General features: G+C 44.3%; 1 protein-coding gene across 2 annotated transcripts; it reads right to left on the bottom strand.

Annotated features, from left to right (window-relative positions):
- Positions 1–6,197: 6,197 nt before the first annotated feature.
- Positions 6,198–10,751, bottom strand: NEFM (neurofilament medium chain). 2 transcript variants are annotated; one of them, XM_068553001.1, is made up of 3 exons: positions 9,672–10,751; positions 8,825–8,949; positions 6,198–7,599 (listed from the first exon to the last, which is right to left on the bottom strand). In XM_068553001.1, the coding sequence occupies exons 1-3, from the start codon at positions 10,749–10,751 to the stop codon at positions 6,198–6,200; spliced, it is 2,607 nt and encodes an 868-aa protein (XP_068409102.1). The 2 variants fall into 2 exon arrangements, with proteins under 2 accessions (XP_068409102.1, XP_068409103.1); XM_068553002.1 differs by lacking the exon at positions 9,672–10,751 and adding an exon at positions 9,123–9,127.
- Positions 10,752–12,692: the final 1,941 nt, after the last annotated feature.

The raw sequence follows: 12,692 nt of genomic DNA, 5'->3' as shown, positions 1-12,692 counted from the left end.
TTAATACATTTTAAGATATTTATTTATAATTATTATTTAATAATAATAATAATGGCAAGGAGAACTAATCATTCACTAGGCACCTCATATTTGCCAGACATTGTTATACCATCTTACATTTGTAATTTTATTTAGGCCATTCAGAAAGCCAGTCCAGAAACAACTAGGCAGCCTTGATCAGAATGAAATCTGGAGATAAGGGAGGACAGCTGCCTCTTTTTCTTTTGAATATTCACATATTTACGTGGATGTAACTTACTAACTTGTAAGTTTTTATTCTTCTAATTATTAGCACATGATATTTCAAGTGCAAAGTTTCATTTAGCTGAAATATTCTTTCTGGTTACAGGTAAATTTTGGATGTCTAAATTGAGAAATATTTAAAAGCATTGTCTTAGGATTCAAACCATTCTCGAGTTTTCCATGTTAAAATGGGAGGTGTATGGGGTATTGTGACTTACACTGAGGTCCAAGCTTCCCAAGTCTAAGGGCAAAGAAACCTCTTCCTGCTATACTACTCTGTTTCCAACCCATCTGTGGTTTTCTGGCCGTGATTATAAATAATTAAAATTAAGAATATTCAGGGAGTTCCCTGGTGGTCCAGTGGTGAAGACTCTGGAGCTTTCACTGCTGTGGCCTGGGTTCAGTCCTGGTCAGGGGAACTAAGATCCCACAAGTTGCGTGGCCAAAAAAAAAAAGAATATTCAGAAGCCCTAATGTGAACTGGTATTTCACTCTTCTCACCAAAATTCCATTACGAAATGAGAAACAACTAGACTAAGAGGCTATTTCATTTCTTTTAGCTGTCATGGCGTGCTCTTATGAATGTGAGAATGCCAAAAGATAGCACCTAGGATATTTGCATTTGGCCTTTGACTTGTGATCCTATGATCTTAATTTAGAATCAGGAATCTCCTGTGTCTGCCTTCTGGAGATAATATTGTCACTCAAGTTCTTGGACCCTGATTCTGTGCTCTCGTCCACTCCACCCGCCTGCCCCCGCTCCCAATCTCCCCAAAACACACCCCCAAACCAGGCTATAGGCTTGGAGACCTATGTAAGTTGTCTAACTTCCTATTTAGGTCATTAGAACAATTACTCTACCCTTAAGCCCCCCCAAAAAGGCTTTTGATCAAGTCACCTGTTAATTTTTGAAAACTATGCTTTCTTCTAAGACAAGAAAGCTAACTAGACCTACAGAAATGACTCAGTAACTTTTTCAAAAAAAAATAGATTTATTTATTTATTTTTGGCTGTGTTGGGTCTCCATTGCTGCACACGGGCTTTCTCCAGTTGAGGCGAGCGGGGGCTACTCTTCATTGTGGTGCGCAGGCTTCTCACTGTGGTGGCTTCTCTTGTTGCAGAGCACGGGCTCTAAGTGCGCGGGCTTCAGTAGTTGTGGCACGAGGGCTCAGTAGTTGTGGCTCGCAGGCTCTAGAGTGCAGGCTCGGTAGTTGTGGTGCACAGGCTTAGTTGCTCCTCATCATGTGGGATCTTCCCGGACCTGGGCTCAAACCCGTGTCCCCTGCATTGGCAGGCGGATTCTTAACCACTGTGCCACCAGGGAAGTCCTCAATAACTTATTGAAGGTATGATGTGATGGTGTTCAAACTACCTTAGATAAGAAATTGAAGACAACTCTGAGAGCCTTGCATGATGGTGTTGAGCACAATCAATATGGATTTGGGGATTTAAAGTTGTCTTCCTAAGGACTTCCCTGGCGGTCCAGTGGTTAGGTCTCCACAACTCCAGTGCAGGGGGTGTGGGTTCGATCCCTAGTTGGGGAACTAAGATCCCACATGATGTGCAGCCAAAAAAAAAAGCAAGTTGTCTTCCTAGGCCTAGTGCAAAACTTCTTCTCTCTCCTATTCTCAATATTGTTTTAAATAATTTGCATTAAGAAAAATTTAAGCTCCATGATTATGTCGGTGTATTAGTGGGTGTCTAAGTAATTTCAATAGCTTATTGCAGTGCAAAATGCAATTATTTTCCACCCAAATTCTCTATATGAACAATGAATATATTACAGAGTATTGTACAATGTATACACATATTATAGATATGTATACATATCTATTTATATTGTATACTTATTTTTGTAAACTCATTGCAATGCATTCTGTATTGAAATAATGTATAAGGAAACTAATGTTCTAATTAATATCTTCAAATTAAGTAAATTCTGTACCTTTTTCAATTCATTTATCAAATGATTTTGATCAGCTACTACATACGTGTTACAGTGCTAGGCACTTTCCACAGATGTTATCTCATTTAATGACCTTAGCAGCCTTTTGAAGAATATGTTAGCACCTGTATTTTACAGATAAGGAAGTGGAGGCTGTCTTAGTCAGTTTGGGCTGCTGTAACAAAATGTCATAGACTGGGTGGCTTACAAACAACAGAAATTTATTTCTCACAGCTCTGGAGGCTGGGAAGTCCAAGATCAATGTACCATGATTCTGTGTCTGGTGAAAGCCCACATCCTGGTTCATAGATGGCTGTCTTCTCGATGTTCCCATGCGGTGGAAGGGGCAAGGGAGCTCTCTGGGGTCTCTTTTACAAGGGCACTAATCCCATTCATGAGGGCCCCACTCTCATGATCTAATCATCTCATAAAGGCCCCACATCCAAATAACATCACATTGGGCATTAAGATTCAACATACAAAGTTAAGGGATACAAACTTCAGTCTGTAGCAGAAGCTACATATAATGAACCCACAACACAATTTTACTGTCTATAGACCTGGGATTTGAACTCAGATTCAGTGCTTTTGCCAACGCTTTACACTTCTAAGGGCAGAGGAGCCCTGGAAGTAGATGAATGTGTTGTAGACTCGGTAAAATAATTCACTTAAAAATAGCTCCTCTTTTCCTTTGGGCAAATTACATAAACCACGAAGAAAAAATAACTTGCTCCAAACTGGAACGACCAACCTATTTGTTGTGGAAATGAATATCCCAATGTTTGAATACTGTCTCTGCACTGACTGGCAATAGAAGGCGGTGCTAGAAATAACACTTTCCTTTTCCATTGAATATTAAAGTTACCACGGGAAAGTGGTTGCCACATTTTTGTACACTGCAAGCTGTCGTGGTAGAAGGAACCACCACTTATGTTGTATCTGGATGTTTTATTCTTCTCATGATGCAAACTGCCATTGCATCATTTTTTTTTTTTTAATGTGAGGAGATTTGTAAGCATATTAAATGAAAGATGCATGGCATAGATCTATTTTCTTTCAATCTGGAAAGAAAAAAAGTGAATGCAGCAGAACCTCCTTATAAATTGAGGTGGCCAGTGATGGATGGATTTGAGGGGAAATGTAGTGCAGGGGGCTAAGAATATGTGCTCTGGAGCTGGACTATGTGGGTTTTATCTACTAGCTGTGTGACCTAGAGAAAGTTAAAAAAAAAGTCTGTGCCTCAGTTTCCTTATGTTTGAAGAGTGAGAACTAATTAGCTTTAGTACTTCTTACAAGATTTAAAACAAAATAGTATCTTTAAGACAATTTACTGGAAAAGTAGAAATACTATTTTTCAATGGCTTAACGTCACTGCAGCCTGGGGCTGACTGTAGGCAGAGAAAAGGTATTCTAATTTCCTAAACACTTGGAGGTTTGTGCCTAGTCTCTCCCTGTCAACATATTTGGAAACATGAACTTCAAATTGCTCTCTCTTTAAATAGTAGTGCAATAATTGGCATTGACAATAGAATTAGTGAATTCTGGAAGGGAAGATCCTTGTATACCCAAGCCATAGTTCACAGTAAATATTTCTTAAGTTTATGAACCAATCAAGCAATTTGATATTTAGAAATGTCTGCTTGGCTTATCAAAGGCATGTTGTTCTATTATTTTTACAGAGGGCAGAACAATGGTCTGTCTTTTGGAATATTTAGAAATATTATTCAATTCTTTCCTTCTCAGGAAAGAAAATGAGATGATTGAAAATAAAGTTAGGAGCTGAAGGGATAAGTCTCTAGTGCTCGCCTTTGGGGGTCGGGGTGGTTGCTGATTGATCCTGTCATTTTTAGACACTATATGCTACAAAAAGGGGTTTCTACACTCAGGAGCCAGCACTGATCATGAGTTTTAGGTATAGACAGGTGAGTATTTTTATAGTAATGGCTATATATTTAGTAGGTATTTTAAAATTCAAGTAGCCTATCCTATAGATGCAGCCTCTATTCCTACTCCAGGCAATAGCTCCCAGACTTTTCTTTGGGGAAATGCTGCTGTATCAGTGGTATCAGTCTTGGTGGGACTGTCAATCAAAGTGCTTCTTCCTCTGAGGGCTAAGGGGTGAGGCAAATGTATGCTCTTTTTCTGAACTTTCAATGAAGTGATAACAAAGTTTCAAATTCAATCAGCCCTGTGACTGCATGAGGATTTCTGTTTTCTTTGTTCCTGGGACTGTCTTTCCCACCAGTGCCTCTTTGGCTGATCCCTCCATCCTAGAATTTATGCTGTATCTTTGCAATATGCTCTTTTCAGATTTTTAAATCCTACATAACTAGAGTAAGTTTTTGCTGATTATATTTAAAAATTTTGTTTCACTTTGGATGTTACGGATATTACTGCTTTAGAAAAATCATTGTATTAACATAAAACATGGTTGTTTTAAAGAAAAAAATGTAACCAAGAGTTTGTACAAATGATACGTAGATCTAGCAAAAATTGTGAGGATTGGCAAAGGGCTAATGTTAGGGAAACATCATTACAATTATTGACATTAGCACCAAGCTTCCTGGACATATTTAGGGATTAAAATTGGAATATCTTGAAAAGCCATTAAAAAGAGAATCCAGGATTATTGGGATGATCCTTATTGATAAAAGAAATACAGACTTGGAACAAATATACTATTAGTGGTTTTGAAGATTTAGAACAGATATATTTTGAAAAGGGCATTGTATTATTTCCTTGGTCAAGATCAGTCCTTTAAAATTTTTTTTTAATTTTAAATTTAAAAAAAATTTAAAAATTTAAAAAAATTAAAAAAATTTTTTCCAGGCCTTTAAAAAAAAATCTAAAAACACTTACTGCTTATATCACAGAATCCTGTTTTTCTTTTTCTAAGTGGAATATTTTGTTTATTTTTAACATTATTTCCCCCAATTAGTAAAACACTGAAAGTATAAACCTCCATCGACCAAATCAAGACTCAGTGCTGCAGATAAGCCTGTGTGCGTGTGTGTGTGTGTGTGTGTGTGTGTGTGTGTATGTGTGTGTGTATACCAGAACCATGCATCTGAGGCTGGAGGTTTCTTGTTAAGAATGTTAGAGATTCCAGTCCTGCTTCTTTTGTACACATTGATATAAATGCCACGAGGTCCTTTGTGTCCCAACCCCAGAGGAGCAAGTTAAGGACCCTTTCACCTTGAGGTTCTCTGAGTTCCGGTTTGGGATCTAAACACCTGGAGGTTGAAGACTTCCATCCTCCCCCAATGTTACCTTTTTATCAGATGCTTTTATTTTTATTTCAAAAATATAATTTAAAAATTTGGGGATGAAGGTTGGGCTAAGTAAAGATTTTGACACCTGAAAATGTTTTTGTCAATTATGTTTTCCCAGTAACCGCTCTCAGGGAAATAGTGATAAGAAATGCAAGTTGCTTATAATCCCCCAAATAATCTGCTCTGGGGAAAGAAAGGGTCAAGTGGTGGAGAATTCACTTCGAAATGACATGACACCAAGCAACTTACTATGTTTCCAATATGACCTTTATTGAGCAACTACTGCTGTGACGTTTAACATCAATCAACGAAAAGTTGCAAACTGCATGTCAACGAGGTTCTCCCATGAACAAAAGTCCTTTTTAAATGCACCAGTGAGGTAAACATAATTATTCATAATATAGCTTTCTTAAGGCTAAGAGAGTTCTGTGTTTCATTTATTATTTTTGGCTCAGTTGGTTCTTTGCATAATATACCTCAAGACATCCCCCCAAGCGCCCCCCTTCCAACAGCTTAGGAAATTGGCCACTTCCCCAGGTACATACAGTATCATGCATTCGAATCGCCCAAACACTGGGGAGGGAGCACCCTGGGCTTGCATGCAGGTCCCTCATATTGCACAAAGTAAAATACAATGCCTGGAGCCCCCATGGGAGAACCCGTTCTGTTTTGAAGCTGTCAATCACATGCATTTTGAAATTGTCATATGGCTTAACCTTTTGCGATGGACTCATCTATTAGTCACTCTGGGTGACTTCCTTTACTACGGCGTGTGAAGTGACCTTCTCTACCTTTTTGGTAGACACTAATTTCTCCTCAAAGGTCTCTTCATGCTCTTCGACCTTTTGAGTGACGGTTACAGACTTGGTGATATACTTGGTAGCACCATCTCCCCCCTCACTGGTGGTTTTGTCTACTATTTTGGTGACCACCACTTTCTCCTCACCTCTATCACCACCCTTCTTTTCATCTGCTGGGCTCAAGTCTAGCCCGTTGGTGACAACCCCTTTCTTCTCTTCTCCCCCACTGCCCTTCTCCTTAGCTTCCTGCACATGCTCCTCTTTCCCTTCCACCTCCCCATTGATGGCTATGTCTTCCTTCCTGGAATCCTTCAAACCTCCCTCCTCCTTCTTCCCCACCTCTTCCGCTTTCTCCTTCTCCTTCTCTTTCTCCTTCTCCTTCTCTTTCTCCTTCTCCTTCTCTTTCTCCTTCTCCTGCTGCTGTGGCTTTTCCTCCTCTTTGGCCTCCTTCTCCAAGCTCACCTTTACTGATTTGGCGACCGCCTCCTCCACGACTTCCTCCTTCACTGGGGATTCAGCCTTTTTCTTCTCTGGCACATCCTTTGGCTTCTCCTCCTTTTTCTCTCCCTTCTCTTCCTTGGGAGCTTCCTTTGCTTCTTCCTTCTTTTCTTCCTCCACTTTCCCTTCCTCCTCTTTCTGTTCTCCTTTCTCGGCTCCAGCTTCTGCTTTGGGCTTCACCTCTTCCACGGGTGACTTTGGCACTGGGGACTTGGCTTGCTCCGGCTTCTCCACCTTGGCTTCTGCCACCAGCTCCTCCTTGGGAACCACTTCTTCACCCTTTTCCTCCATTTTCTTTTCCTCCTTAGCTTCGGCGGCTTCCTCTCCTTCACCTTCAGGCTCTGTTTCTCCTTCCTCTTCCTGCTCACCTTCCTCTTTTTCACTAGAAACTTCCTTCTCAGAGCCTCCTTCCTCAGCTTGGTCTGATTTAGCGCCCTCCTCTTCCTCCTCTTCCTCTCTGCCCTCTTCCTCCTCTCCTTTAAGTTCAGGTGCAATAGCTTTCACTGGAGACTTTTTGGCAGCTACAACTTCTTCTTCGGCTTCTTTTTTCTCTTTCTTTTCTTCAGCCTCTTCTTCCTTGCCCTCTTCTTTCATGGAAACTGTCAATTCCTCTGCAATGGCCGTCAGGGCTTCTTCCATTTCTGATTTCTCATCTTCCACCTTGGTTTCCTCTATGATCTCCTCGACAAATTTGTGTTGGACCTTTAGCTTGGGAGCCTCTACCTTGGTTTTCTGAAACTTACTGGATATTGTGATGGAGGGCTGTCGGTGTGTATAGAGCGGCCCAGTGATGCTTCCTGCAAATGTGCTAAATCTGGTCTCTTCACCCTCCAGGAGTTTCCTAAGGAGAGAATCAAAGAAGGCAAGACGTAATTAAAATCTCACTGGGCCTTCTGAACTTCATTACAGTATGTGTAACGTGGTAGATATCTTTGAATAAATAGAATCACTTGAAGTAACACTTGCTATCATTTCATTAGTATATTGTGTCATATTCAATGACAGAAACAGATTCTCAGGGACAATCAGCCAGTCACCTGATGCAGTAACTAACCACGCCCAACAGTCCACTCACTACACCCAGCTACCAAATCTCAGCTCTGCCGCAATCCATTTGGTGCAACATGAATACGCTGAAAAGCTCCCTAGAGGCCAAAAAGGCCTTAAGTGACGTTCTTGAGCATTTGGACTTTCAAGATGTATACTAAATGTCTTTTAGCAAACATTCAAAAATTTTACAAAACTATTTAGAGTATATTAGAATTCAAGCTATATGTATCATAGCTAGGTGCTAATATGTATGTATCAAGTTATAAACTGGTCTGAGATTTTAATCATAAAGTGTCTATTTTATATAACTATTCAGCTTTCCTGAAAGGACAGATGGCTCTGAGCTGAGTGCAATTTATTCTTGTAATATGAATGATCTTACTGGTAAAAAAACAAAAAGAAAAACGACCCCTCCTCCCCCCAAAAAAACTATTAGTCAAGGATTTTCACCTATGAACTTAGTCAACAGCAAGGTGACATCAGTTAATATATTTATAATCTCTTCTCTTTCTCTGGTTGTATATCTAGATCTATAAACATAAATCTAAATAAAAAAATATATTCTATCAATCAATCATATTTATTCTCAGCCAGATGATGGCAATAGTAAGCTGTAACTGAGCGAGAAATGGAACGTCCTGGTGTTTGTCCTTGACATTACACAGTTGAAAAGCTAAAAGCACTAGATGAAATATTAAAAACTAAAATTCTGTTTTTGTTTCAAATATTTGAAAACAATTGTTTCGCTAAAATAAAAAAGTTTAAGCATAAGCACTGAAATTAATCGGCGCTCTTCCTCTAAACACTTTATTCAAACATTTTAACTACTGTTTACTCTTTTAAAGCTGCATAAAAAGTTGCAATTCTTTAATTACTTTTTAATTAAGAAAGAAAACCAGGCACTGATTTAAGACTCCTGCAACCTGCTTGCTTTAACTTAAGTGGTGAAGGTTCCTGCCTAAACGGCCTCTACAGTGCGGCTACTATTTCGGCCACGTCCGCCGCGAGCACGGTACCTGTATGCAGCGATCTCGATATCTAGAGCCATCTTGACGTTGAGGAGATCCTGGTATTCTCTCAAATGACGCGCCATTTCCCACTTTGTGCCCCGAAGCTCGTTTTCCAACTGCTGGATGGTGTCCTGAAAGAGACACAGCCACAGACTTATCCTTCCAAACAGCTACTTCTTTCGCGAACCACACCTCCTCCTTCTTCCTCCTCTCCCTCGACTCCCTCCAGCTTTGCAAACCTCGGGTACCGCTCCCAGACACCCTCCCCCCTTAAAGTAAAAATCTAAGGAATTCACAAACGAACAAACAGAATCAATAAGACGAGTAGACATTTCCTGGGCACACCACGCACTGGGACCAGCGGATCTAGAAGAGGTCTCAGCAGGAAACACACATGCATGGGGAAACCCCACGGCTGACCTGGCCCTTCCCATCTGAGCCCTTTGGGCTGAAGCCAATTTTGGGAGTTCTTCCGATCACGGCTGGAAAAGTTGAGAATACATGAGTTTCTGCACAGCTATCCTAAAGTTGCTGCTTTACCAACTACCCGAATGTATACCTCCTACTTTAAATGCGCAAGCGTGCAAAACTGGAACTCCTAAGGAAAAGAAGCACGTTTTGAAAACGATCAGGGGTCTTCGAGCGGGGGATGGTGCGTGGGGGAGGCGTGTGGAGGGGATGGGGAGGGACGAGGACGCTTTGAGCCTCCAACTTGGGTCTGCGTCGCGCGCGCGCGCACTGGCCAGCGGCCGCTAGGGAGCGCGGCTGAGAGAGCGGCGGGGCGCGGGCCTGAGTGTCGGGGGCGCGCGGCGCTGGCGCTGGCGCAGGCTGGCCGCGCAGCCGCTGTTCCTACCTGGTAGCTGCTCAGGTCGTGGTTGTGCCGCTCCTCGATGTCGCTGAGCTGCCGCTCCAGGGATTCCTTGGTGCCGCGCACCGACTCGAGCTCGATGCTCTTGGACTGCAGTTGGCGCCGGTACTCGGCGATCTCTTCCTTGGCGGAACGGATGGCCTCCTTGTTCTGCTCGGCTGCCTCGGTGAGCTTGGCGTAGCGGCACTTAAACCATTCTTCGGCCTGGTGCATGTTCTGGTCCGAGTGGCATTCGAGCTGGGAGCGGATCTCCTTCAGCGCCGACGAGATGTCTGTCTTCAGGTAGTCTTTGCGCTCCACGGTGACGTGGGACGCCTGGATCTGGGCCAGCAGGTCGGCCACCTCCTCCTCGTGATTGCTCCGCAGGAAGGCCACCTCATCCTGCAGCGACTGCACTTTCTTGTCCAGCTCCACCTTGACCAGCGACGACTCTTCGATGTCTTTGCGCAGCGCGCGGATGGCCGCCTCGGTGTCGTCGCGCAGCCGTGCCTCCTCCTCGAAGCGCTCCTTGAGCCTGTGGATGTCCTCTTCCAGGTGGTCCGAGTCCAGCTGCACCTGAGCCTTCTCGTGGTTCACCAGCTGCAGCGTGGCGCGCAGCTCGCGGATCTCCTGGTCGTACGCGTCGCCCAGCTGGGCGTGCGAGGCCTGCTTCTGCCGTAGCGCCTGGATCTCCACTTCGATCTCCTTGTTCTGCTGCTCTAGGTAGTGCACTTTCTCTATGTAGCCCGCGAAGCGGTCGTTCAGCCCCTGCAGCTGCTCCTTCTCATTGGAGCGGGACAGCTTGTAGTCGCCGCCCGGCCCAGAGCCGCCGTTAAGCAGGGACGAGGACTGGCTGAAGTCGAGGCTGCTCTCGGCGGAGCTGAGCATGGCCGAGCTGTAGGCGAGGCGCGGGGCGAGAGCGCTGCGCTTGTAGGAGGAGGACACGGTGCTGGGCGAGCCGCGGGACCATGACTGCGAGCGGAAGCCGCTGGACGGGGAGCCGCTGACGCGGCTGAAGCTCGAGCGGGTGTCGGTTACCCGCCGGTAGGCGGACGGGTTGCCCAGCGAGTCCAGCGTGTAGCTCATCTTGGAGGCTTCGGGGCGTGTGGCTGGCACAGCGTTCTGCTGCCCTCGCCGCAGCCCCTTTATAGCCGCGGCGGCTGGTCCTGGGCCAGGGCCCCGCCCAGTGGAGGCGGCGGCCGAGGAGGCGGGGACTGCGGGTACCGGGCCGTGGGGATGGGTGGGGGGGGGGGGTGAAGACAGCCCAGCAGTGATTCAGCGCCCGCTCCACGTGGCCCCGCGCCGCATCGGACCCCGGACTTTGCTACCTTGGCCCCGACCCCTCCCCCCAGCTCTTCTTTCGGTGCCAGACCACCTGTCCCCTCCCAATCCCCCCTCTCTCCATTACTCTTCACCTTCGGATTGCATTTTACACCCCCAGTGGGAGTATTCACCCAACGCCCTTTCTTTGTTCAGTCACTCTCCCACCGTTCGGGCCGCTTTTCTAGCGACCCCCTAGCCACTTTGTTCTTGTTCTTTTTTGTTTTCTGATTGTGTGTGTGTGTGTGTGTGTGTGTGTAAACCCTTTGCACTCTTATCTTCACGTTTTTCTCTTCTTTTGCCCTTTCACCATTACTTTTTTCTTTACCCATCTTCTGTGCTTAATCACTTCCCCCTCTATTTGGCATCTCTTCGCCTTCCCACTTTAAAACTTCTTCAGTCCCACTCACTCCTCCCTTCTCTCTGAGCCCCTTCCTCCTGGACCTTTTTCTTCCCAGTCTTGTCTTTTCTCTTTCTCCTTCCTCTCCTCCCCCTTCCTCCCGCCCCTCCCCCATCCTCATCTCCCCTTGCCTTCCTCCCCTCCCCCCACTCCCGGTCTTAAAGCAGCCCGAGACGAGCGCAGGCCCCGAGTTGGGCCTAGAAGAAAAAAACAAAAAGACTTTGAAGAACGGTCAGCCTGAAGTCTTCGAGAAGGGGACAGAGAGGCTGGGCCGGGGTATTTATTTGTATTAAAAGTGGGATATGTCGCTGCTTTCTGCTTAACGTTTGGGGGACGTCCGCAGTTTCCGCAGGGGCAGAAGGTAAGGCGCTTGTGCTCGCTATGGCGCCGGCAGCACCAAGGACAGCGCCCAGGCTGGTTTGCTGGAAGATTCAGCCGCCCTGGGGGCTTGTCGCCCAGCATTGCTTGTCTGGTTAGGTTGGCGGGGGGTTTCCTTCCCCCCTTCTACCCGAGTAAATACAATTAAAGCCAGTTTGTAGTGACTCTGAAGGAGCCAAGCTGGGATCTCATGCTAAGATTCCTCTGCAATGCAGGGTTGGCACGATGCAGATTTTGAAAACAAATAAAATTAATTAAAGTCAGGTAACAGAGATAATATACTTGTAGCCCAGTTTCAGTTTTCTTACATATGATGGATGCAAGAAATCAAGAGATACAGGGCCTGAAATCTGAAGGTCAAATATTCCTTGGAAAGGGGAATTCGAAATCTGCAGAGATGAAAAGTCCAGGGAGATATAGTTTATGATAAGTCTGAACAAAAACAATTGCATTGTCATCTTTCTGTTCAGTACTCCCTGTTTGTGACTGCGATGACTGAAAAGCACCTGAATGAATTTCAAATTAATTTAAAAGTTGCCAAGTTATTCACCATAACTTTGAATAAAACCAGATTTTTTTTTCTTCCACTTAGATTTTAATGACTGATTTGGAATAGATTTTCTATATATGTAAACATGTTTATTTAAATAAGGAAACTACACAGACTTCCTGCTGTCTGGTGCACTGCTAACTGTTAAAATGTCCCTTTATTTTGCATGGTGCTTTGGGGGTAATTCAGGGTAAAAAAGTTCAGGATACTGCAAGACAAAAGTGAAGAGTAGAATGCCAGCTAATGACCATGTTTGCTAGGACCACAGGCACAAGTGATTGCATGCAAAATGCTTGTTATGGCTGAGAACAAGCAATTGTTTGTGAAAAGTAGAGCCCCCAGACTTTTTTTCTTCACAGCGTTCTCCTTGTTTTATTAA

Source organism: Eschrichtius robustus, chromosome 10 (assembly GCF_028021215.1).
Source record: "Eschrichtius robustus isolate mEscRob2 chromosome 10, mEscRob2.pri, whole genome shotgun sequence".
Classification (NCBI taxonomy): domain Eukaryota; kingdom Metazoa; phylum Chordata; class Mammalia; order Artiodactyla; family Eschrichtiidae; genus Eschrichtius; species Eschrichtius robustus.
Note: the sequence above shows the minus strand (reverse complement) of the source record. Positions and strands in the feature narration are given on the sequence as shown.

Excerpts from the sequence above, each read along its gene's own strand:
- NEFM (XM_068553001.1), bottom strand. The coding sequence starts at position 10,751 with ATGAGCTACACGCTGGACTCGCTGGGCAACCCGTCCGCCTACCGGCGG. Across the intron at positions 8,950-9,671 it reads ACGACCTGAGCAGCTACCAG|GACACCATCCAGCAGTTGGA; the intron begins GTAGGAACAGCG and ends TGTCTCTTTCAG. Across the intron at positions 7,600-8,824 it reads ATCGAGATCGCTGCATACAG|GAAACTCCTGGAGGGTGAAG; the intron begins GTACCGTGCTCG and ends TTCTCTCCTTAG.